Source organism: Doryrhamphus excisus, chromosome 8 (assembly GCF_030265055.1).
Source record: "Doryrhamphus excisus isolate RoL2022-K1 chromosome 8, RoL_Dexc_1.0, whole genome shotgun sequence".
In the NCBI taxonomy this organism is placed as follows: domain Eukaryota; kingdom Metazoa; phylum Chordata; class Actinopteri; order Syngnathiformes; family Syngnathidae; genus Doryrhamphus; species Doryrhamphus excisus.
In genome coordinates, this window is record NC_080473.1 from 10,860,665 (window position 1) to 10,887,199 (window position 26,535).

The 26,535-nt window shown below is 36.8% G+C and overlaps 1 protein-coding gene across 1 annotated transcript in view; it reads right to left on the bottom strand.

Annotated features, from left to right (window-relative positions):
- Positions 1 to 207: 207 nt before the first annotated feature.
- Positions 208 to 26,535, bottom strand: part of si (sucrase-isomaltase) — a 61,710-nt gene continuing 35,382 nt past the window's right edge. The window contains exons 29-48 of the mRNA XM_058080372.1: positions 26,363 to 26,459; positions 25,197 to 25,309; positions 24,798 to 24,923; positions 24,256 to 24,384; positions 23,911 to 24,024; positions 23,763 to 23,825; positions 23,493 to 23,609; positions 23,314 to 23,401; positions 23,068 to 23,206; positions 20,068 to 20,201; positions 19,878 to 19,912; positions 18,230 to 18,346; positions 12,539 to 12,687; positions 11,944 to 12,028; positions 11,773 to 11,829; positions 10,366 to 10,490; positions 9,193 to 9,281; positions 7,798 to 7,847; positions 2,632 to 2,802; positions 208 to 1,013 (exon numbers count right to left, since the gene is read on the bottom strand). Of these exons, the coding sequence (XP_057936355.1) occupies positions 936 to 1,013; positions 2,632 to 2,802; positions 7,798 to 7,847; positions 9,193 to 9,281; positions 10,366 to 10,490; positions 11,773 to 11,829; positions 11,944 to 12,028; positions 12,539 to 12,687; positions 18,230 to 18,346; positions 19,878 to 19,912; positions 20,068 to 20,201; positions 23,068 to 23,206; positions 23,314 to 23,401; positions 23,493 to 23,609; positions 23,763 to 23,825; positions 23,911 to 24,024; positions 24,256 to 24,384; positions 24,798 to 24,923; positions 25,197 to 25,309; positions 26,363 to 26,459 (2,076 nt within the window). The 3' untranslated portion in view covers positions 208 to 935. The remainder of the gene's footprint in view (positions 1,014 to 2,631; positions 2,803 to 7,797; positions 7,848 to 9,192; positions 9,282 to 10,365; positions 10,491 to 11,772; positions 11,830 to 11,943; positions 12,029 to 12,538; positions 12,688 to 18,229; positions 18,347 to 19,877; positions 19,913 to 20,067; positions 20,202 to 23,067; positions 23,207 to 23,313; positions 23,402 to 23,492; positions 23,610 to 23,762; positions 23,826 to 23,910; positions 24,025 to 24,255; positions 24,385 to 24,797; positions 24,924 to 25,196; positions 25,310 to 26,362; positions 26,460 to 26,535) is intronic.

The following is a 26,535-nucleotide window of genomic DNA, read 5'->3' on the forward strand; positions in this document are numbered from 1 at the left end:
ATGCAGGTATGCCATATGTATTACATAGTTTTAACCCAGTAATACGTTCCCGTATGGATGTGACAATGTACTGAACCGGCACTGTGCAGACGTGTTTTTTGGGTTTTTTTTCGAACCGGCCAAACAAATTTAAATAAAAAACACCAAGGAGCGTTTTTATCTCGGCAGGGCCATAAACCAACCTTGATTTTAGGTATCCCAACTTCAGTAACTAATGACAAATAACTGTTCATGTCTCATCACCAGTATAGTTTAATAGTCACAGATGGTTTGAAAAAGTTTCACATCTTCTAAAGAAATAGCAATCATAATGTGGAAATTCCATAATTTCTGCATAGCATTCCTTATACAACAGACTAAACTGAAGAATCAGCAAGAGCTGTTGTTTTGTCAACCAAGCTTGATTCAACATCAGTAGTCTCTGATTGGCCAGACAAATGGGTGAGTGAGTCAAGTAATAGAGTGTGGGATTTGGCCACTGCAAGGAATATTGGTGAAAAAAAATACCCATTTACATCACATTACTGCCTGCAGTAAAATGAGGAGCTGCATTTACTTGCTGACTGAAAAGGCACAGATTGTGCTTAGCTGTGCTTTGGTGGCATGAGACTCGGTACCGGATACGGTAACCTTTCTAATTCACTTTACCAAATTCACTCACATAAAAAGATTTTCTTTTGGTCTGCCACTTATACTCACTATCACCTACTAACACAATCAATATCAAATTGCAAATTTGAGTCAACAGTGTAAAAAGTTTAATCAAACATGTTGAGATCAATTAATTGTATATTGTGAAATCACCTCTCATTCACATGTTCAAAGTGAGAATGCATCAATTGGTTATGATCATTTATAATGGCATAAGTGGGCCTCTGTACACAGGTATGTTAAATATTCACCAACTGAACATAATATCTGAACATATCATCATATCAGACACTGCCCTTCCATGTAATAGTAAAAGGATGATCCACACGGATAGATGTTGCAGTTGCATCTATAATCAGCTCCTGTTGATAAAATGAAAAGAATAGTTTCAGAGAGATGGTGTGAACTGGAATGAGACAAAATATTGTTATTGTGATACATAGTTTGGTATAAAACTGCATGAATTATCTGCAAATATATGTGCCACTTCATTATCTACCTTAGTCAATTCAAAAATGTATCCTCCAATGACCTAATCTCTTCTGGGAAGAATTCTGATCATTATGCCTACGACCTAATGTCTAATTATTAGAGACTGTCCTTAATCTTAATGAAGTGAGTCCAGGCTCTGTTTTGGTAAACATTCATCTTGATAAAGTGTCCTTGAGTTAAAAAAAAAGGCTTGTTTATTGTTGAGTTAACTTGACTATATCCCTCCTGAAGGTGACCTTCAGTCGTTGTAGCTTGGAGGCCGGAATCAAGCATTGACATTGGAAAAAATAGTGTTCCTCGCTAAATTGCAGTTCATATTTTGTGGATTTGCTTCATAGGTTTTTTTTCAAAGTGCAATTTTTTACATCGTATAAATCTGATTTGTGTTCTGCATTCTTGTGTTGTATTAGTGCAATATGTCGCTGCTCTGTTGAATGTGTGTTACTGTATTTACTAAGGCTAACCAGCAGAGGATGTTGTATACTGATGTGAGAGTTGATTACGTGTCCAGCCATGTCCAGTTCCTCCGAGTATACTGTATGTAGCCAGGGGCTCCATGTAGGGCTGCTTGTGTCAATCAATCTCCTTCGTTTACCACTTCCGTATTTCCTTCAATTTGTAGGCTTGCTAGGATGCCATTATAGAATACTGAAAATAAATCTTCCGTTCATGGACAACTACGAAGAAGAGTAAAACAGTAACACTGCAACATGAGTGATGTGGTTTAACAAGGATACAAAAACGATACAGCTGAGCGGCATAGGGATGAGGCACGTCAGAGGAGTGAATCCGGTGAGTCATTTAATAATTTCTTGGGTCTAAGAGATGAGTATCGAGAGTACTTGATTATTAAATACTTGAGAGTATTTAAACAAGAGAGAAACGTGAGAAAATGTATCCCTGAGAAAAGTGTATAAAGTGTACTGTGAATGGATTTATAGCCTTGAAAAAATATATAATAATACAAACAAATAAGGCTGGCTACTAACCTCTGTGTTACACAGTACTTGTGAGTAATTTTAAGAGGTTCAACAAAAAATGATGAAAAAACATTGAGCTTGATTGATTGTAGTCATAGACATGAAATAACTTTGGATGCCCTGTGGACCAGAACTATTGCTGTCATGTGGTTTCCACTGCCATATGTGTGCTTGTAAATATTTCATGTTAGTCAGGGAGGTTCCATACTGTTCCTGAAGTTGTCCTTTTCTGCAAGTAGATATTTTCTTTTCACAGAAATGAAACTGTTAGAGAGAGGATCTTCTTGGCGAGGTGCCCTTGAGCAAGGGTTTGAAGCAAACACCATTTAATCTATGTCTGCTAGGTGGCTCAATCGTATTGAGAATGTTTTGTCTGTGTCGTTTAGGACACTGCCCTTCGACGTCTTTTGGAAGACAAAAAACACATTTAACAACAAAGAGTGGTATAATACTATTATCTTTGGGTTTGGAGCTGAAGTAAATGTTAGTATACTGTAAAACTACTCACCTGAGTGTCAGCGTTATACTGTGGTGTCAGAGGATGCGTGGCTCCAGCAACATCTGTTATAGTCACCTCCGTGATGTTAGCAGTGCCTGTCCCCCAGACCTTTACTACCCCAAGGATCAAATGGTCAGCAGCAAACAAGCCGTTCTGGATAACCGTACTAGACAGGGTGTTCTAGAAAGGAGAAAGAAGACGGGTGATGTAGAGAAAAGCATCATGTTGTTAAACGGTTTAGTAAGCACAATTACATATCCTTGTTCAGGTCACATTTATCTCATAGAACTCCAATATGGGTCAAAAGATTGAGGTTTCTACACGGACCCAGATGGATAGAAAACATCATAAAAAATGTACTGTACAAAAATATACAGTGATCCCTCGTTTATTGCAGTTGATTGGTTCCAGACCCAACCGTGAATTTTTTCCATAAATGGAATGTTTTTAGTGGTTATGGCATGGATAATCTGTTTCTTACCTTGTAAATACAGTTTAACATTATCAGAGCCCTCTAGACACGAACTAACACCCCTATATTCACCTTAACACCTTACCCAATATAGTAAATAAACTAGGAATATATGAGACTTATGCTCGTCTGTGTTACTATACGTTTGTTCTCTCGGGGAAGTGACATCAAAGTTCAGAGTTGAGTTTAAAACTTAAAAAAAATATTAATTATATATTAATACAAAGTTAATAATAAAATATTAAATAAATTTAAAAATAATAATAAATTAATAATACAAATTAACTTAAAAAAATAAACTAAGTGGGATTGCAGGTTTGGTTGATTAGTAGATGCTCGGTATTGACTTTGTTACCGATATCCAATATTCCAATATTGTCTAGCACTTAATTTCAGACACTGAAATTTGTCTAGTAGCTTTTCCCTTAAACAAAGTGGAAGAAGATGGATGGATAATGTCAGGCCACACCTAGTGTAATGAACACATAATGCTACTTTTACTCTGATGCCACTGACGACATTTCACAAATAAACACTGATAAGCATAAACATAAGATAATTATATTGCAACATGCAAGTCAAATTATAGAAAAAACTAAACATTTAAACTCAACAATATAGTGATGAAAACAAATCAAGTCAACTAAAATAACAGGTTCTCCTACTACACTATAAACAAGTAAGACAGGTAAGTCTTAATAAAGTCACAAATAACAGGCCAAATAAATAAGGTCGCTAACTAAACAATTTGAAAAGCTGCACATTTGCAGCACAAATATGAACAAAGACCAAAGTAAAGCGCACAGTATGAAACTCTGGACTATTACAATCAATTCAATTTCAAACAAGGCTCATTTAGATCATCATGAATTAATGCAGTGTAAACAAAACAAAATAGATTAGAACGTTTGCCTCACATAACCAAGGCTTTCATTCCAAATTGTATATTTACAATTCAAAGGGGAAACTTGGAAATAATTCCACACGTCAGACATACTGAGCAAGCAGCAATGTCATCATATCTAATTCTTAAACCAGTATTGGCCGATAATATTCAGATATGCCCTATTGATTTGTTAAATAATAATTTTGTGTGTTGACTTTATCCCAGCAGATTTCATTAAAAAAACAGTGGAGTCATGCTCACCAGCAGTCAGATTCCTTGAAAACAATAGTGAAGAGATGCAATCTACCATATTGGATTTCAAAGATATCTGCATATTGGTGCTTGTGCCATTGACCTTGAATACACTCACTGAGATTGGACCATTAAATTAATTATAAGAGCAAATGGAAAGGTTGGATGGTCATCACTGACCAAAGCTGGACATAAGAACACCCAACATTAGTGGCTATTTGGTTCCTTTGGAAAGTTAGCAGATAGTGAAATGGTTGACCAGAGACTAAATACAGTAAGACTAATAACACAAACAAGACACGGCTGGGTAGAACATGGCCATGCAGGGAAGTGATTGGCTTACACAGCGAGAAGTAAATACACATAAAGGACAAAACTCAGCTGAAACTGGGGGGCTAATTTGACTCATGATGGGCAAGAATGGACTGAAACTGGGAGTCTTAAATAAACTCAAACTAACCTGACAGTCAGGACACAGCTGGGTAGAACACAAGCACAAGTAAGGAGCTGACACATACTAAGTACACGCATGTGTAGAACATAGCTGAACTGAAATGGGAGGCATAGAACATGTCTTTACATCCACAGACATTTAAAAATACACATACATTCTGTGTGTTTTGGTATTTTGGCCGCATGCAAACATAGTTTTTTTCAATCTACCTTCAGTGTTTGTGTGCAGAAGGTTAATAGGCAGCTTTTAGAATATATTTTTTGTTATTCCAGGCTTCTTTGCATGAATGCCTGAAAATGTGTTTTTGAAGTTGATAGTTATTTCTTCTTTTATATGTTTTGTGTGGATGGAAATCTTTTTCACTTCAGACATAGGAAAATATATTTTTTTATTAAAATTATCCACTTATGTGTGGCCTAAAAAAACATTAAAAAAAAACCTCTAAAAAGTAAATGGAATAAAATAAAATGACAAAAATACAAAACAGTAATTACATTGAAAAAAATCCAGCTGGGTAGCATTTTAGCATGCAAGAAAATGGCTAAGACTTACAGAACTCACTGAGAAGTAAGTATGTGTATAGTGGGACAGAATTATTCTGCCAAAAAGTCTTCTGAAAAAACCTCCAAAAATGCTATCAATGTTCCACTTACATAATATGACTTGCACATTAACCAAGTTACAACAGAGTACAGAGTCTTGAACCAGTCATGATGTGCTATATATATATCACTATATTTACAGTTACTATGGTACCCATTGTGTCATTGTATGGTCATATGACCTCATACTTCAGTACGTGACAAAAAACTAAAATATAATAATTTAAAAATAAATAAATTAATAAAAATTAATAAATATATAATATAATTAAATATAATTAAATGTATTATTTTTTAATAATTTAATAATAAAAAAACAAACTATTTTAAATTATATTTGGAAAGCAGGAAGTGAACAAATGTAACAGTTACTGATTGTAAAAGTACCAGATGGAGGGGTAGGATTTAATAAGCTTTGCTTCTTCCTACTCCTTTTGGACATGTGGAACTGTGAACTGATTATGTGATGCACTCAATTGTAATCTGATGCATGTTCAAATGAAATAAAACCATTACCATTACCATTGCCATTACTATTACCATTACAACAACATTTTTATTATTATTGTTATTAACATTGTTACGCGTCATTAATGTAACATGCTTATGTTTTGTTGTTTCCTTTCCATTAATACTCTCATATTAGCTATAAGCAATACCAACCCGCTCTACCACCTTAAACTGCCACTAAATTGACCATACATAAGGCCTCTCCTGGGAGGAGGAACTGCTTGCAATATCGTGTTGGAGAAGTGAAGTCTTGAGGGGTAGGCTTGAGGCCACAATGTTATTTTTCTCTTCTACTTTTCAACATGTACACATTTTTTTATTAAGTAGGTACTGTACCAACATCCTCTTAAAATAGAATGCAATGTTCTGAGATTGCAAAACTTTTTCTCAGCTGAAAACTCTTAGGAGGAATACACACACACACACATTTACGTTCAGTGTCATCCAAAGTGGCATGCGATGTGCTAAGGCAGCTTTGGCCTCGTTGCCCAACTTATCCTCATCTCCTCACATCTGCCTGTTCACGCACACATGTACACAAAAACAAGCGCACACACACGTATACAAACACACACACACACACACATACTCTGATGCCTTCTTTCTCTTCCTCCTCCCCTTGGCTGTCAGACAGTGTGCCTGCTTTATCGCTGTGTGAAATTGCTTTGGAATGAGCCTGATGGTAGGCAGAGGACAGCCACAGATGTTTGGCTCCGGTTGCCGTATGTGTACGCGATGCTGTGTGCGTACGCATGTGTATATCTGTGGATGTTTGGGATTAAATGTATGTGTGTCTGTGTGTGATAGTGTGTATTTGCCTGGCTGAAAAGAGAATGGGCCTGGGTTATTTCCATTAGTCCCAGTGATCAGTGACTTTTTAATGCAGGGCCTGCAGAACACAATTCTCGGTCATCCGAGCAAGCACACAGGCCCAGTGTAATTTATTTTAAAAGAATATGAATCCCGTAATATTTTCAATGATGGACCCAAAATCACCAGAGACATTACAGTGTCCTGTCATGCTCAATTCAGTGGCTTTTAAAATGATATCGGATCCAAGTGGGGCACCATTGTGAGTTTCTTTTAAAAATACCCCATAAATCGAGAGTTGTGTACAGGGTACAGGGTTCTCCCCTTGGTCAACATAGTCCGATTCCACAACCTGCTTTCCCAACACGTCCCCTCGGTAGCAACTGGTCAACCCCCACAATCCACCACCAACACCTTCCGGATAGAATTGGATAAATACTAGATACATTCAAGTCTTTAATAGTTCCGTACAGTACAGTATCACGTCTGTGCCTTTAACTTGTTGTATGGCATTGACATTTAACATACATTATTTTTCACTTCTCTATCGCTCTAAAATTGCCGATAACAAACAAAAGAGCTCCCTTACATAACATTACCCCCAGTAAAGCCTGCCAAGACATTAATAGGACATATAGGACGGTCCTATGCGGGTCTATTTTGTGTGTGATGGGTTTATTCACAGCACCGCAGCCAAGAATGAGCTTATTTTTATGTAGGGTAATATAAAGAAAGATCACATTCACCGCTTAGCTGTAAAGCTGAAATGTTTTGTACTGTATGTCGTAACAATGAAGAAGTCCACCCTGCAGTCCGTTTTTATCCCCTGGTCATCAGCTACATTAACTTCAAGGACACTTTGCAAGTTATTCAACATACATTGACATTAAAACAACTATAATGTACACTAATTTGTAACATTTTTACACAATTAAAAGGCATCATAACTACCTACATTTGGACTTGGCAATGTACTTTTTTCAAAGTACTCTTAGAGCACAATTGTGACGAAAGTCTATTTAAGCGGCCATCATCAAAACAAGTCCCAACCAGCCTTTCACATTCAGAAACCAAAGCCTCATGGTATACCTTTATTTATTTTTTTTTTATTTTCTTTTTTAGGTATACCTTTAAATAACAAGGACAACAACAAAAAAAGATGTAAAATTTGATCAAAATCTGAACTCACCGATTCTACAACCATGGAGGTCTGCAGATATTGTCTCTTTTCAATGGTGTCTGAGGAGATAAAAGAGATACAAATAAGATCATTGAGAACATTTCAAATGCATACCCTGCACCAACATTATAACATTAAAAATATTCAGAAACTTTGTCTTTCGAGAATATATGCAAAGACTGTATACTGTATAAAAAGCACTGGTTCTGGCATAAATGTTTTTGCGCCCTACTTAATTTAAAATACTATTGAGAAACTGATAATATCTATTTATTTAAAATGCAACAGAATAGAGAGCAGTGAAGCATACAAGTGTATTAAAAGTCAAACTGCAATGCTACAACTACAACAAAGTCATGCATGTTGGCAGGACTGCGCTAATAATAATAATGTAATTTAAATCTGTCTTAATTTCTGAGACAAATTACCCCTGGGGGGTCATAATGGACAATAATTGACAAACACTGCACCACCTTTTGGCTTTTTATATGCACTGTACAATACACAGTGTAAAAAAAAACAGCATCGTTTTGCGTGAATGTGTAAAACGCTATGTGGCATGGCAGGGTCAAATGGCTCAAGAAATAATCTCATTGGAGTTTATTCAAGTAGTATCTAGAATAATGGGTGTAGAGGTGATTTAAGCAAATAATGGACTGCTGCGCTGCTTTACTTAATGAAAGAAGTGTAATTAGTTCTGTGAACTTGTGGACGTGGAGCAAGATGAATGAAAAAGCGACCAGCAATTGCTGAGTGTGATAAACAAGTGTGTGCTCATCTGAATGGCAGTTAAATGTATTGCTTACATTGAATCGCAAACAAAACGCACGTAATAAGTCGCTTAAGTGAGTGGAAAAGCAAACAACACAAGACAAATGAGGCCAGACTGTGAGAGAGAAAGGAGGGAGAACGCAGTAGCGGTGAGGGACACAAGGAAATAATTGAATAACTTCTTTAATTCCCCTTCTTGAAAAAAAAAAAAACTCTTTTTCTCTTGGCTTAGACAAAAAAACGAATGATGTACTATAATTTATGCCAATAATATTTTTAGAAGGAGCTACAGTATATGGGCTGATTTGAACGTGGCTTTGTGTAAGGCAAGTTTATAGAGCACAATTTGTACGCAAGATAATTAAAAGTGAACGGAGGGTTAAATCACTTCCATAAAACATAAACAAAACTCATGATGAAATAATTACATAAATCATTCCATAAGACAACAATTTAAAATGATCTACTAATGTACATTGTGTGTTTTTGTTGTTTCCCACAATTACTATAGCCTTCAATATTAGTCAGAACAAAATTATTCAAGCATTATAAAGTAAATGTAAGTGCCAATGTTCCTTTTAATTGAACAACCTTTATGATGTAACATTTTTTCACACTTGACCTTTAACTCACCTATTCCTTCTCCATCGTCCCAGAAGAATGATCCTTGAGCAGTCCCATTGTCGCTAAGGGCAACGATCAGTCCCAAGGGATTCTTCCGGCTAAAAGAGAGGAGTGTTAGAGAGAGTAGTAGCAGTGAAGGACACCTGCTATTTTTATATTCTTGCTGGCGGGGACCCACCTCATCGCTGCTGCACTTACTCACTCATCCCCCTCTACTATGTGACTCATTATCGCTCTTAAGCTTACTGTAACCATCCATGCCGTTCACAACCATCTTGCAAAGGTGTACTGTAACTATGGCTTAACTGCTACACTGGAGAAACTTTAATCTAAGATTAAGTCTGAAATAAAAAAAATCAATAAAAAGCATGCATATTGAAGCACATTTGATTTAATTATCTAATAGGCCAAAATTAAGCATTTTCAAGCATAAAAATGGTTGAAGCAAGTAAAATTTGAGGCATTTATGAGACATTGTGAATGGTATGTAGTATCTAGTGTTGTCTCTAGTGTCAGTAATGTTACAGTAACTTATTTTATTATTTAAATTATTTAATGACAGACACAATAACCCTCATAAAGTTCTCAGTCTGTTGCTACAGTAAGGCAGGGTGAGCTGAAATACAACTGTGAACTCCAGACATCATTTTCTGCTTGCTCGACACATTGATAGAAACAGCACAAATCTTATTTATGTCTAAATAGCTTATTTACTCTTGTCATATCTACTATGTTGGGTAAGATGACTGTAGGGGTGTTATTTCATGTCTAGAGGGCTCTAATAATGTTAAAAGACGCAGTTTTTTCATTGCTCCAACTATGAAAATATTCAATATATAAATAAGTACAAATATAATCCTAATTTGTTTAAATTTACTTCAGGCAAAACGGTCTAACATAGGAAGTGTCAAAAAATGTGCTCCTGTTGAAGGGGAAAAAAAAATCAGCAACTTTCTCTTTCATGGAAAATGACATCATGTGTTAGTAATAGGCGAACAGGACTCTATCATTTACATTTTACAATGAGGAAAAATACCATAATCACACAAAGCAACAGAATGTCAAAAACATTTGTGTGTCCACTTGTTTATCCTAACCAAATTGAAAGTGTTATTCATATTAACTATGTTCCACTTTAATACAGTACATTCACATAAACTGTAATTGTAAACAGAATTTTACCTGTAGGATGTTGTGTTCTCTGGCCTCTGCCATGGTAAGATGTAACCTCCTCTGATGTGAAGATTGATATGGTCCATCGGTGTGGGCATCAAGACCATTTGACCACGCACATTGACATCTTTGGCCTGATCAAAATAGTATTAGTTAAAATACACCAGTGATGTACCAGTCAAGGGAGTTAGGTGGATATATGGCCTACATTAAAAGATATTAATATTTGTCCGATGGATGTATTTTCTTTATCATTCCAATGGTTTTAAAGATTTTCTTAAGTAAGTGTTCCTGGTTGCTCTCATGAATAGCTGTGGGAATAGATATAGCCATAAGGGCTTTGTACTCAGGACTAAAATCAAGGAAAATTGCCCTAGACCGGAGGTTTAGAATACTTAACTGCTATATAAAATTTACTTTATTATATGGATGTGAAACTTGGACAATAACTAAATAACTAAATGAACAAAGATAGCTGATCCATGATGACTTTCTAATGCTTGTGTAATATCTTTAATATATGTGTACATCATTACTATGCTAATCTGACAATAAATTACAGGGAAATAATAGAATGATATACGCATGTGTATGCTGAAAAGATGCTTGTCGGTGCCGTACTTCCATTAAAAGGAAAGAAAATGTTTTTTTTGAAGCAGCGCCAATTGTGGATGGTCATTGATTAATTAATCTCCTTGAAAACACAGACTGATATTTGTCAGGCCATATTCGTATTACTTTATAACTTTATAGTTTTGCAAACTTGTGAAATAATGACAGAACAGAAATGCACTGTGCTGATGACTGCATCCTGTTAAAGTTTTAAGAGGACAGCGACAGAAGGACAGCAGTCGTGTTTACGCTCATAAAATAATTTGTGTGCCGTACTGTTTATGAGGCATTACATCTCATCATCCAATGTGGTTATTCAGCTGTTTTGTAGTTGCTCTTTAGTTCAATGCCAACGCTTGAGTAAAAGACTGACAAATGTAAATTGGACTTTCACTGATTCATGTACCTTCCTCGCTGAAAATAATTATAATGTGATGAAATAAATTCAAGTCCCAACCACGTTACATTTTAGGTCAGGCGCTTAAATAAAAATACTGAGCTTCCACTTCAGTCAAAGGGTTACCAATGGCCCACAACAATAAAACCAACCACAGAAGGGTTTAATATAACCATGCAACAGTCCTACTATGTGCAAATCATTCTTTCATACGGATAGCATATTTTATTAGTATTTCTTTGTATTTTTATTTGCAGTCATTCGGTTCAACTTAATTATTAAAAAGATAATAAAATATTAAAAACAATTTTATTGCACAGGTGCTTCAGTGCATTCAATAGATGTATTTTCATCTGCCTTTTTGGCTGAAATAATAATGAGAGCATGATGTTACTATGTGGACTCACCGTGTGGAAGTCATACCAGCGTGCATCGGGGATATAGCCTTCTACATGTGTGGTTCCCTGTCAAGCCCAAAGTCAGGGAATTAACAAATAGATGCACAAATGTTGTCTCAGGTTTACTGTACATATTGAATATTGTAATGGTGAAACGTGAGTGTATGTGTATATACATACCGCTTCAAGGGCAGGGGTGATAAGAAGAGCAGGTCCCCACAAAAATTGTTTGTGGATGTCCCAAGTCGTTCTATCCTTGACAAACCTGTTAGCACAAAACCCTTATTTAGAAGGTTGTAAACAGGTTTCCCATATTGTAATGGTAATGGTAATGGTAATGGTTTTGTTTCATTTGAACATGCATCAGATTACAATTGAATGCATCACATAATCAATGCATCACTGTTACATTTATTCACTTCCTGCTTTCCAAATATGTTTAAGTTTTTTTAAATGTTAAATTTTAAATGTTAAATGTTAAATGTTAAATGTTAAATGTTAAATTTTTAATTTTTAATTTTTAATTTTTAATTTTTAATTTTTAATTTTTAATTTTTAATTTTTAATTTTTAATTTTTAATTTTTAATTTTTAATTTTTAATTTTTAATTTTTAATTTTTAATTTTTAATTTTTGTCACATACCAAAGTATGAGGTGAATAAAGAATCCTGCTTTGCAAAAAGTCACTTCAGGTCAAACACATTGAACTAGAGATCACTCTATGTTTATGTCAGTAAGTTATCAAAAATGATTCAACATAGTTTGGTGGACTTACTCATGCAACAGCGGTCTGACAACGGTGCTTCCTGTGATATGTGCCTCAAACATGAGCGTGTACAGGTATGGCAGGAGGGTGTAACGGATGTTGAGGACTTTTCGGGATGCCTCTGCGAAGGTGGAGTTCCAGGCAACAGGATCTTGTCTCTGATAACAACAAATAATCATGCATGAACAATACAGTACACTCTTAATGTTTTCGATCAACTCAAAGATAGAACAGGACGACATACACACTTATTTTATTTGGAGACATATGGAGACATATATCAAATATTTGTTTATCCTGTGCCGTTTGTTTTCATATACATAAGACACTGAAATACAGCTTCACAGACAACAAAAAACTGTCTTAACTTGTTATTGTTTTAAGTTGCAATGTTTTGTAGGTTTTGTGGAAAAGTTACTTGTTTCACGCACTGAACACCCATTGTGAAAAGGTGATTTCTCATTTACTTGTTTGTTAATTTATTATTGTGTGACTAAGTTACTAGTGGTGTCATTGGATTAATTTTTGATTGTGCTACCTTGATTTCGGCTGTTATTTTTTAGAATAATTGTCTCTGTTTATTGAATCTTTAATGGTTGCAAACACCTGAACTGAGCTAATGAATGAACTCTCAAGGATCAAGGAACTCTCAAGGAACTCTCCTCCATCAAAGTTCTACTTTGTTTCCTTTAAAAAAAAACAACAAAAAAATGTTACATGTTAATTTTGTTTGCCTGCTTCACTCCCTTAAGAACTGTTTCTTTTGCGTGCAGTCACATTTCATATAGTGAATATATAGCATTTGTGTATTTATTATTGCTTTTTAACCATGCAAAATTATGTTTATTTTCTGATTACTTGATTAATCTCACAACATTTTCAGTAGAATACCTGATTCCTAAAAATATCCGATAGCTGCCGCCCTATACTGTATATACTTTCAAATGTCTACACAGTTTCAGTTGCACAACTTGTATTGTTTCTCTGCAGACAACAGCAGCAACAGGCATGTTTTAATTATGTTTTACCTCCAAAATTAAACCCTAGTCTATAACAATCACATTTTCCTCAGAGCATCGTGAAAGTCGTCCACCTTTGACGTCTAACAATCAACAACGAGACCAATTTTCACACAAAAGTCTGCCTTTACATAGATAATACTGTTTGATTGACACTGTCAGAGATATTACTTTCACATTTATGTGTAAACAAGGGTGAAATGTGACTCTCTCTAGAGTTTAAATAATTTCAGAAATGTGAAAGTAATAAACAGATGGAATATTAGAGATTGGAACAGTGGTCATTGCAGAACCTCAACCTCTCTGAAAAAGCCCAAGCTCCCAATCCAATGACCAGCACACTAAGAATTCCTAACTATCACACAGCCTAACTAGCTGGTTTACATTGCAAGAATAGAATGGTTATTAATATGTTTTTTAAACGGCGAAAAGCTGGTTACATACTGCTGACATTTCAGCACCTGATGGAATGTAGAACATTTCCATTATCTTCTGACCCAAGGAGACTACCTTTTAATTTCTGAGGAAATGTTCAAGGTTGTAATTAACTTTAAGTGCAGAGGTTTGCACCTGTCTTGTTCTTATAGTAACCCTCATTTCACAACCCCATGGTATTGTGAAATGTGTGCGTGTGATACGGTACTACACAGCACACACCAAAAGATGGGAACATGTAACGAGAAATGTGAGTTTCCAGTCCTGTTAATCAGAAAGAAAATAGCCTTTATACGTAGTATAACAATCCAATCACAAAATTTAATAGCCTTTTTATTTGCGTGTATACACATATTTGGGCCTCTGGAGTGCCTGCACAACCATGAAGTGTGAAATTACAATCACGGAATTTTTTGATAACATTCCGATTGGCCCTACAAAACAATAGGACAAAATATACATAAGACTGCCGTCACGATAAGTTTCTCCACTCGCTATTTGAGTGAAGATGCCATTTTATTTTTTAGTAACCGACTACACGGTCTCACTATCATGTCAAAGCTGAATGTTAAGCATTGTTGTAGTGCTGTTGGATGCTCAGATGGTCTGTTCTTCTTGGGGCTTCCGACCTTGGTCGCGCGTGCAAAGCATCTCCATCTGGTACTCCAAGTAATGTCTTGCCTTCATGGCTAATCTCCTTCTTTCCCTCCAGGAAGACCCGAGCTGTGGTTTTCTGGGTGAAACTGTCGCTACGTGTGACATGTGCCAAGCTCCTCTCTGTACCGCTCCCTCAGGCACTCGCTCGCTCGCTCGCTACAGGGCCAGCACATCAGCTCTGGCTTCTAGTGCAGTACAGGGGTCGTGCTTGAGCCAGGACAGCCCCGCCATAATCAGCTGCTGGGCTGTTTTGAGACGTTTGAACGTGTGCCATACTTCTTGACCCTCAGGATATCTTGCCCAAATTAACCCTTAGATGCATTAGTGGGTCCAAAATGACCCGGTCAGGGTGTTTTCTTGAAATATCTTTGTAATGAATTTTTTTTTATCATTTCATATTCCAGGTACAGGTAAGGGCCAGAAAATTAGAATATTTTCATAAACTTGATTTATTTCAGTCATTGTGTTCAAAAGGTATAACTTTTACATTATATTTAATCATTGCACACAGACTGATGCATTTCAAATGTTTATTTCTTTAATTTTGATGATTATAGGTGGCAACAAATGAAAATCCGAAATTCCGTGGGTCAGAAAATTAGAATATTGTGAAAGGGTTCAATTTTGAAGACACCTGGTGTCCTGCAAAGGGCTTTAAATGGTCTCTCAGTCCAGTTCTGAAGCTTACACAAACATGGGGAAGACTTCAGATTTGACAGCTGTCCAAAAGGCAACCATTGACACATTGCACAAGGAGGGCAAGACTCAAAAGGTTATTGCTGAAAAGGTTGGCTGTTCTCAAACCTCTGTGTCCAAACACATTAATGGAGAGGCAAAGGGAAGGAAAAACTGTGGTAGGAAAAAGTGTACAAGCGATAGGAATCACCGCGCCCTGGTGAAGATTGTGAAAAAAAACCCATTCAAAAATGTGGGGGAGATTCACAAGGACTGGACTGCTGCAGGAGTCAGTGCTTCAAGATCCACCACCAAGAGACGCATGAAAGACATGGGTTTCAACTGCCGCATACCTCGTGTCAAGCCTCTTTTGAACAAGAAACAGCGCGAAAAGCGTCTCACCTGGGCTAAGGAAAAAAAGAGCTGGACTGCTGCTGAGTGGTCCAAAGTTATGTTTTCTGATGAAAGCAAATTTAGCATTTCCTTTGGAAATCGAGGTCCCAGAGTCTGGAGGAAGAGAGGAGAGGCACAGGATCCACGATGCTTGAAGTCTAGTGTGAAGTTTCCACCATCAGTGATGGTTTGGGGTGCCATGTCATCTGCTGGTGTCGGTCCACTCTGTTTCCTGAGATCCAAGGTCAACGCAGCTGTCTACCAGCAAGTTTTAGAGCACTTCATGCTTCCTGCTGCTGACCTGCTTTATGGAGATGGGGATTTTACGTTCCAACAGGACTTGGCGCCTGCACACAGCGCCAAATGTACCAGTGCCTGGTTTAAGGACCATGATATTTCTGTTCTCAATTGGCCAGCCAACTCGCCTGACCTTAGCCCCATCGAAAATCTGTGGGGTATTGTTAAGAGGAAGATGCAGAATGCCAGACCCAAAAATGCAGAAGAGCTGAAGGCCACTATCAAAGCAACCTGGGCTCTCATAACACCTGAGCAGTGCCAGAAACTGATCGACTCCATGCCACGCCGCATTAATGCAGTCATTGAGGCAAAAGGAGCTCCAACCAAGTATTGAGTACTGTACATTCTCATATTTTTCACGTTCATACTTTTCAGTTGGCCAACATTTCTAAAAATCCTTTTTTTGTATTGGCCTTAGGTAATATTCTAATTTTCTGACCCACGGAATTTCGGATTTTCATTTGTTGCCACCTATAATCATCAAAATTAAAGAAATAAACATTTGAAATGCATCAGTCTGTGTGCAATGATTAAATATAATGTAAAAGTTATACCTTTTGAACACAATGACTGAAATAAATCAAGTTTATGAAAATATTCTAATTTTCTGGCCCTTACCTGTATTCCTCAAAAAACATGTTTTTGATATCATGCCATTCACAGTTTTAACTTACCTTTTATACATTTTAAGAAATTTTCGTTTTTGTGTTACTACCCCAATCTTCCATTAGTGGGTCAAAAATTACCCGGTCAGGTTGTTTTCTTGAAATATCTTCGTAATGAATTTTTTTTATCATTTCATATTCCAGGTATTCCTCAAAAAACACATTTTTGATATCATGCCATTCACATTTTTAACTTTTAACATTTTAAGAATTTTTTTGTTTTTGTGTTACTACCCCAACCTTCCATAAGTGGGTCAAAAATGACCCGGTCAGGTTGTTTTCTTGAAATATCCTCGTAATGAAATTTTTTTTTAATCATTTCATATTCCAGGTATTCCTCAAAAAACATGTTTTTGATATCATGCCATTCACATTTTTAACTTACCTTTTATACATTTTAAGAATTTTTTTTGTGTGTGTTACTACCCAAACCGTCCATAAGTGGGTCAAAAACGACCCGTTCAGGTTGTTTTCTTGAAATATCTTTGTAATGAATTTTTTTTAATCATTTCATATCCCAGGTATTCCTCAAAAAACATGTTTTTGATATCATGCCATTCACAAGAAGATTTTTTTTTTTTTGTGTTACTACCCCAACCTTCCATTAGTGGGTCAAAAATGACCTGCATGCATTTTCTATGGAATCCAATAGGAACCTTTGATTCTTATCAACGTATCAACTCCTAAATATAATACTAAATACAAGTACAACATACAAGTGATTATTCTTAACCAAAATGGCAAAATTGGCATAAAAACGGATTGATTCTAGTATGGGTCATTTTTGACCCACTTATGGAAGAGTGTAGGGTCCAGTCATTCATGCATCTAAGGGTTAAGACACATAGGAACATGTTGAATCTGTGATACATACAGCCGACTTGATCAGTTTTATAGTTTTCTCCCAAGAGCTAACTTCATAATCTGAAATATACGCTTTTTCCCAGCCTTGTGTGCCCTTTGTATAGCATCTTGATCTGCTCTTCGACCTGCAAACATCACATCATCGAGGTAATCTTTTCCTCGAAATGCTGTCTGTGTGTAAACAGTCATTTACAAGCCATTACCAAACAGCTGGAATAATATGTGCTTGTGTGTACAGTGGTGTCCAGATCACCTTGAGATTTCAATTAAATCATCCCACCCACCCTAATACACACACACACACACACACACACACGCAAACTATCCTGTCGGGGACTTCAAACTCCATTGCAGAGAAATTTTGCCTCATGGGATCGATCCTTGAACGGGCCTTATTGGATTTCTTAGATGTGTTCCAGCACTCTTAAAGGTCACTGTAAAAATGAATGCCACCAATACAACAGCACCAAAACGGTCTATCTTGTGAATGTGTGTGTTTTTCGCTAATATTTGGCATATTTTAGCATCCGTTTTCCAGAGTAATAAAGATATTCAGGCAACTTAAATGTAACCTTGTATTCATTCTAGGTATACTCTAGATCAGAGTTCAAACATACAGAGTACCCAGTCAACAATAATTAATTTGACTGTCATAGAAAGCCAAGCTTTCATCATCCCGCTGGGAGTGTACTCACCGGGTTGCCTTTCCCGTTGTGGTTGCGTGAGTATGGATAGAAGGCACCCAGCTGCATCCAACGAAGACACATCTCATACTCTGCTGCATTAAAGAACCCACATATGTCTGCTCCGGTCTGAAGGAGAGGAAGGAAATAAAGGAAAAATGCCAGTTAATTGTAAAATACAATATTATTCATACTGCAAATTTAGAAAAATATATAGGTTTAGAGGTTCTGATAATGTTCAACTGGTCACCACTTGTAGACTAGACGAGGAGCAAGAGGAGTGAAACTGGATTTTGGTTGATTTAGTCCCGCTCTGATCTTTTTTCCATGCTTCTTATATTTTAACACTTTTGAAATTGAGCTTGTTTTGAGCTCCATTGTCTGACTGTTAACTACTTCCTCATGTTTCATCCGACTCACAACATTTCAACTGGGGATCACAAAAGATGAAAATAGGAGCTGGAAACCACATATTACAAATATACAACATAAGGTGGCCAGAAATATTTTAATATTGAACAAAGCAAAATTTGTTCTCAATCAGAAATCACTCTTTATTGCTCTCTGGTTCTACCACATCTTACTTATTATGTGGAAATATGAGGTAATAACTATAAAAGCAATCTTCACTCACTAAATGTACTGCAAAAAAGGTCAGTAAGGATAATTCATAATGCCGCCTACAGAGAACATACTAACTCGTTATTTCTAAAATCACAAATCACTTAAACTTGCTGATATAGTTAATCTTCAAACAGCTAAAATAATGCATAAGGCTAAAAATAACCAATTAGCTAAAAATGTCATCCAATACTTCTCTACAAGAGAGGAGAAATATGATCTCAGGGAAGAACTACATTTGAAACACTTATATGCTAGGACTACGTTAAAAAGCCATAGCATTTCAGTATGTGGAATCAAACTACGGAATGGATTGAGTAAGGAACTCAAACAATGCACAACGATGAGCCAATTCAAGAAACAATACAAGCAGTTGATGTTTGCTAAATACAAGGATGAAGAGTCTTGAACCAGTCATGATGTGCTATACATATCACTATATTGACACTTACTATGGTACCCATTATGTCATTGTATGGTCATATCACCTTGTACTTCGGTACGTGACAAAAAAAAACTTAAACCATATTAGGAAAGCAGGAAGTGAACAAATGTAACAGTTACTGATTGTAAAAGTACCAGACTTCCTACTCCTTTTGGACATGTGGAACTGTGAACTGATTATGTGATGCACTCAATTGTAATCATATTCAAATGAAATAAAACCATTACCATTACAATCAGCTCATTGACTATCATGACACTTACAACAATTCCCACACTCAATGTAATTCCATATTTATACACCTTTCCCCACAGAAAATGAATGGAAAATATTCATCCTTCATACACACATCACAAATGTACAAAAGGTAAATGAAGGAATAAATGGTTGACGTGCTTTTTTTTGTAGATATTGACCGACAGCATCAGTCTTCCTGTCTCTTGTTGTAAGAACATACTCTACAAGATGTCCTTTGATCAAAGTGTCCAGCAAAATAAAATAACAGCACTGCGACAGTGTAATCTTTTTACAGTGGACAAGGTCACATCAATAAGATTACCTCTTATCAAAAAACAACATCAGAATGATACTTACATAAGGGATGCCAAACAGACTGAATTCCATCATGCCTGCAAGACAAAAATATTAAGCAATTTCTACATTTGATGCCAATACACTAAAGATACATTTAGCTAAACGACATGCATACATGTAATCGCTAATTTAATTAAACAGAACCAAATGTTCTGATCACGGTTTAATTATAACACGTGTTTATACATACCTATGATGGATTTATATAACTGGTCCCAGCTGGCATTGTTGTCACCCAGCCAATGTCCAGCCCATTTTCCGCTGGAGGGGTAAGTCGACCTGGTCACCACTATTCCTCTTTTACCTGTTATATTCAGCAAGGCACTGTACAATGAAGAGAGACATTACATGTATAAAATATAGAACATTATATCCTTACCCAAAAATAAAGTCTACTATCTGAATCCCTACAATGTAAGGCCCAGTTTATTTATTTATTCCCTTGCTGTTACTGGAAAGATGGGTGATAAGGTTGAAGCTCAGTGGGGTGCCATCTATTAATACTTCTTAAGGTGGCAACAGCACTCTGTAGAGGTATTTAAACTGATTTTCACAGAAGACCAAAACCATTTGTTAGTACTATATTGAGTCACACAGGTAATGATTAGAGGCATCTTGATTAGCTTGATTAAAAAAGTACTCTTTATGTGAAAATAAAAAGGCAAAAACACTCTCTGTCAACATAGCAAAAATGGACAGGAGGGTAATCAAACGTCTACCTAACTTGCGGTGCATGCAAAACCAACGCAATAAGTCAACAAAAATAAAACACAATGCAACACGGACTATGAGGGTATCAAAATAACACTTACACACTAACATACATGCAAAAATATACCCGCAGAGCATGCAGGGCATCCTCACAGTACCTACTACTTTTCCCGACACCCTAATATAAGATATTTGAGGAATTTGAGTTAAAAAGTAGGGCTGCACGTTGGTCTAGTGCAGGGGTCAGCAACCCGCGGCTCCAGAGCCGCATGTGGCTCTCCAGCCTCTTTGTTGCGGCTCCCTTTGCAATGCTTGAATATTTTTTAGCACCCGTGTGGTGAAAATGCACGTCTTTGTTATGAGTTTACAAAAATCCAACTTTGTGTGAGACCATGAATGCATCCTGACTGAGTTCTGACTGGTGACTGAATGAGCAGACAGGATGCTATCCAGTTCTCTCTGACAGGTTAACATGAAGGGAAATGAGTAATACTTTGAGTTATTTGAGTTATTAATTATTATTAATGAGTTATTTGACGATTCTAAAAAATAAATTAGAGCTCATTTAAAAACAAAAGTTTATCTCCAGTACTAGCAAGAGTACTCCAACTCGTCTTTTTTTTTCCCTCCAATGTTGTTTTAAACATACAACGTTTTGCGGCTCCAGGCTATTTTTCTTTAGTGGGCAAGTGGGTGAAATGGCTCTTTTCATAGTAAAGGTTGCCGACCCCTGGTCTAGTGGTTAGCGTGCAGACCTCACAGCTAGGAGACCAGGGTTCAATTCCTCCATCGGCCATCTCTGTGTGGAGTTTGCATGTTCTCCCCGTGCATGCGTGGGTTTTCTCCGGGTACTCCGGTTTCCTCCCACATTCCAAAAACATGCTAGGTTAATTGGCGACTCCAAATTGTCCATAGGTATGAATGTGAGTGTGAATGGTTGTTTGTCTATATGTGCCCTGTGATTGATTGGCTGGCCACCAGTCCAGGGTGTACCCCGCCTCTCGCCCGAAGACAGCTGGGATAGGCTCCAGCACCCTCGTGAGGATAAGCGGTAGAAAATGAATGAATGAATGAGTTAAAACGTTGCTTGTCATTAACGGGGGATAAAAAGTTAAAAAGTAGTGCTAGGAGTAACAATTGTAAAGGTTACCCAGCCCACGTTTTCAAGCAGCTGAGGTCAAAGGTCAGGTGGGTAAGTTTATGTAAGTTCATGAGCTGAGCATGGATCATATCCGATGTATGATGCTTGATGTGGTCATGCACTCAGTCAAAGGTCATGTTGGTATTTTTTCCCTTTGTGGCAACACTCCAACGGTTGCAACTTGCAACTGATTTGTTCACAGTGATGGGTTTGTGGTGCCTACACTCTGTTCTTTTTATCTGTTTAATGTCGGGCCAACAGGTCGACATCAACTGATGGCTCATGGACTGAGGCTGTGGTCGATAGTAGCTGGTTAATTTTGACGGATACAGAGCTGATAAGTGCAGTGAGGTCTTTCGGAGTCATGATCGTGCGGGGTCATGTTTTCCACCAGCTCTCCCTTATTTCTATCATATGGACTATGTCTGTTTGGCTGTATGAGTGGGTAGAGTGGAGGACTCCTACCCTGCTGTCCATAGTTTATCCTGGTGGCTTTGTTTGCATTTGGAAACTAATTTTCGGTTGCATAGGCCACTATTTTTAATCCTTTAATTGCTTACATCGGTGGTGTCCAAAGGGCGGAATGGGGGCCATTTACAGGCCGCAGCTGTTTTTTTTTTTGTTTTTTTTTAGGAGTTAATCATTCAGCTCACCTTCTGTAATTACTTTTGTATCATCCTACTCAATAGAAGTACTAAGCTATACGGTACGAGACAAAAAAAAAAAAAAAACGTTGTACTTCGGTATGTGACAAAATAAAAATAAAAATAAAAATAAAAATAAAAATAAAAATAAAAATAAAAATAAAAATAAAAATAAAAATAAAAATAAAAATAAAAATAAAAATAAAAATAAAAATAAAAATAAAAATAAAAATAAAAATAAAAATAAAAATAAAAATAAAAAATAAAAAATAAAAAATAAAAAATAAAAATACAAATACAAATACAAATACAAATACAAATACAAATACAAATACAAATACAAATACAAATACAAATACAAATACAAATAAAAAAGTTATTATACCATATACCATATTAGGAAAGCAGGAAGTTAACAAATGTAACAGTTACTAATTGTAAAAGTACCAGATGGAGGGGTAGGGTTTAATAAGCTTTGCTTCTTCCTACTCCTTTTGGACATGTTGAACTGTGAACTTATTATGGGATGCACTCAATTGTAATCTGATGCATGTTCAAATGAAATAAAACCATTACCATTACCTTGAAACCTACTAGACACTATGAAAGTTTACTATTGTAGTCTGATGGGTGAGTTAATATTACAGGCACTCACAAGCACACAACCCAACATAGACATGATTACTGTACTTACTCATAAGTAGGTTTGGTGTGGGACCAGCCATAGATGCTGTGGACATCATAGTGTTTAACTGCCTTTCCGTCACTGAGTATCTGTTCGCTGTTCATGCACAGAGTCTTATGGTTTAAGCCAAGATGTTTAGACTCCAAGGCTAAACAAGGACAAGGACACAAAAAATACATGTAGATTAATTACTGCTTGATAGTCACATTACAGGACTTCTAAGCATATAACAACATATTAACACTGTTGTCTTACATGGCATATACGGAGGATTCTCAAGCAAACCGTTACCCAGACACTCCCCAACTGTACCATGCACAAAACTAGCAGGCTCATTCATATCCTACAAAGGATAGAAATATTAAGCATAAAGGAAAATTACACATAACAACTACAGCATAAAAACATGGTCTGTTTATTAGAATGTCACTCACAATCCAGATGCCATCAAATTTCATAGTTTTCTGATAGAAATCCATGATTTCTTGTTCCCACCAACTTGCGGTTACTTCACGGAAGAAGTCAGGGAAGGCGGTGTAAGCCCTGTAGAGCTGTAAAAATATAATTAATTTCTGAAAATGTCAGACAAACAAACCTTCCTATTATACCATAACTTGTGTAAATATTGTACTATATTAAGACATTTTCTGGTGCACATCCTACACCTTTAATGTACAATTATGGTGAAATTAGTTCATTCATACCTCTACTTGGGTATCCCAGTCCAGAGAGTCATCAACTGTGACATTGGGCAAATCTGGCCAAACCTATGAGAGAGTGATATGATCAAAACATGGCATAATATCTTAAAAGTAATAATAATGATAATGATGGCAATCCAGTTAATTTTACCTTCCCCCACACAATGTCACCACCAAGGTTTTTGGGCCATTTGATGAATACATCTGCGGCTTTACCTCTTTCAAAGGCAGGATAACCAGTCTCATTGCCTGAAATGGCTGGGTCCTGGAATTGAAAATGTAAAAGTAAATTTGAATGTTCTCCCTGCTGTGTTTTTTTTTAATTTGGTCTACTTTCACATTCCATAAAAATGAATGCTTTCTGAACGATTGAATGAACACTTGCCTTCTTAACACATTAAAAAAATATAATGACATGACTACATTTCTGCATTGTTTAGTATATTAGTCTTATTAGTCTGTAAGAAAATCTGACTGGTTGTTGAGGGTTTATTACCAGAATAAAAATGAACCTCATGCCCTCTTTTCTCATGTTTTCAACGAGGGTAGGGAGTCCAGAAAACTCGGGGTCCAGGACAAAGTCAAGCTGCCGATCCATGTAGTCAATGTCTGCATATTGCACATCCTGTAGATTACAGTTAAAGAAAGAAAGAAACAAACATACGTCATATAAATATCAGCAATTTGCATGGAATACAAAAAAAAATGTGTGATGACTTTATCGGATGAAAAAGTTATAGTCGGTAAAGACACATCCCATTTGGTTTGGTGCATTTTTAGTTTGTATAGCAATACAAGCCTATAAATAATTTTTTAATTGAAGTCAAAAAATAGCACAAATTGACACAGTGCACTTCATACATCTCATCTTAATAATAACAAGTATAGTTTGCAACTTTTTATGCACCCCCCCCCATAAATGCCTTACCCTTAAGAAAATGCCTAATACTAATAAAGGAATCTGACCATTATATGAAGTAACTTTGCTTCCTCAGAAACATTGTGTATATATCAGTGCATGGACTTCAGAGAACTTACATAAGGGATGCCTGCCGTCCTCATTCCCTCGTATAGATCTGCTATCTCCTGGTGGTTAGCATAACCATAGCGACAAAGCTGAAATCCAAGGGACCAATACGCAGGTAAAACAGGTCGCCCAATCAGCTACAAAGATGAAAAACAAACAAGGAAGTTAAAACACTTCAGCAGAGAAAAAGTTGTTTTGCAAAAAAGTACGTATGTGTGTGTGAGTGTGTGTGTTTGTTTAGACTGCCCAAATGAGAGAGCGCAATGAAGCGAAGAACTCCCAGCTGCTACAGTCCATCAACAGAGGCCCAGGGCCAGACACAACACATAGGCTCACAAACACAATTTAAAATGTTTGTCTCTTGCACACACACATATACGCAAACAAATAATACAACTAAGACGACTTACAGCAGTGTACTCTTGCACCACCATCTCAGGTGTAGGTCCCAGGACCATGTAGAAATCCAGAATTCCTCCCACAGTTCGGTAGGTTAAAGCTGGCGTGGGCTGGAAAGTCACATCTGGGTGAAAAGCAAATGATACTTATTATGGCCGAAATGTATTTGGATATGCCATGCATGTCTACAAATGTGTCTGCATTTGCACAAAGTAGGATTATTTTGTTATAAATTGATTCTTTTTGTAGTTATAGCAAACAAAAACTGTTTATGGTCTTCTAAATACAGTTTTCTAACCCTAACATTATTAGAGCCCTCTAGATATAAACTAACACCCCTATAGTCACCCCCTTTACTCATATTACCCAATATAGTGCACAGAATAAGAGTAAATAAGCCAGTTAAGGCATAAATGAGACTTCTGTTCCTGTATGTTGCTTTAAATGTGTTCCTGAAGGGAGCTGAGTGCCAGGCGGACAGAAAGTTATTTCGGGGGTTTGGAGTAATGTTTTAGCTCGGCGTGCATTATAGTCGCAACAGTAGCTCGTGTTTTTATCAGGGATTAATTAAAAATATGAAAAAAATGTGAAATAATTAAAACCTGCAACAAAATCCTGTTGTTTTGGAGATGAAGTCTGGAGTTTGTGTGTCCACGAGGGCCGCAGGGGTGCTGGAGCCTATCCCAGCTGTCTTCAGGCGAAAGGCCCTGGACACCCTGGACCGGTTGACAACCAATCACAGGGCACATATAGACAAACAACCATTCACACTCACATTCATACCTATGGACAATTTGGAGTCGCCAAGTAACCTAGCATGTTTTTGGAATGTGGGAGGAAACCGGAGTACATTATTTATTAATATATATAAAATAAAAAATATATATAAATGTTTTGGAAAAACAGTGATAGAGTGAAGCAAAGACAAACTACAATGTGGAATGTGGAAATGAATCAAACATGTGTCATACAGTATATTGTACTGGGCTTTTTAAGGCTTCCTGTAATAGCATGCATAAGAAAATATGGTATTAATATTAATACCTACAGAAAATGCCCACTGCATCCATGTCAAGATGTGCTGACATAACGGGTTTCATCAAGCATGTGCATGTGTGCATGTGTGCATGTGTGCATGTGTGCATGTGTGCACGTGTGTGTTGTGATTTCATCTCACCCATTGCATTGCTGTTTAGCAGCAACACGCCATGAGCGTCTGCAGTTGTCTCCAGTCCCATATAGAACGGATGCACTCCATAGCAGTTCATCTTGTACTGTAACAAAGACAATACATGTCACTTTGGTTTTGTTGCTTCATTGTTTCGGTGTGGGAGGAAATGTGCTGCTTCA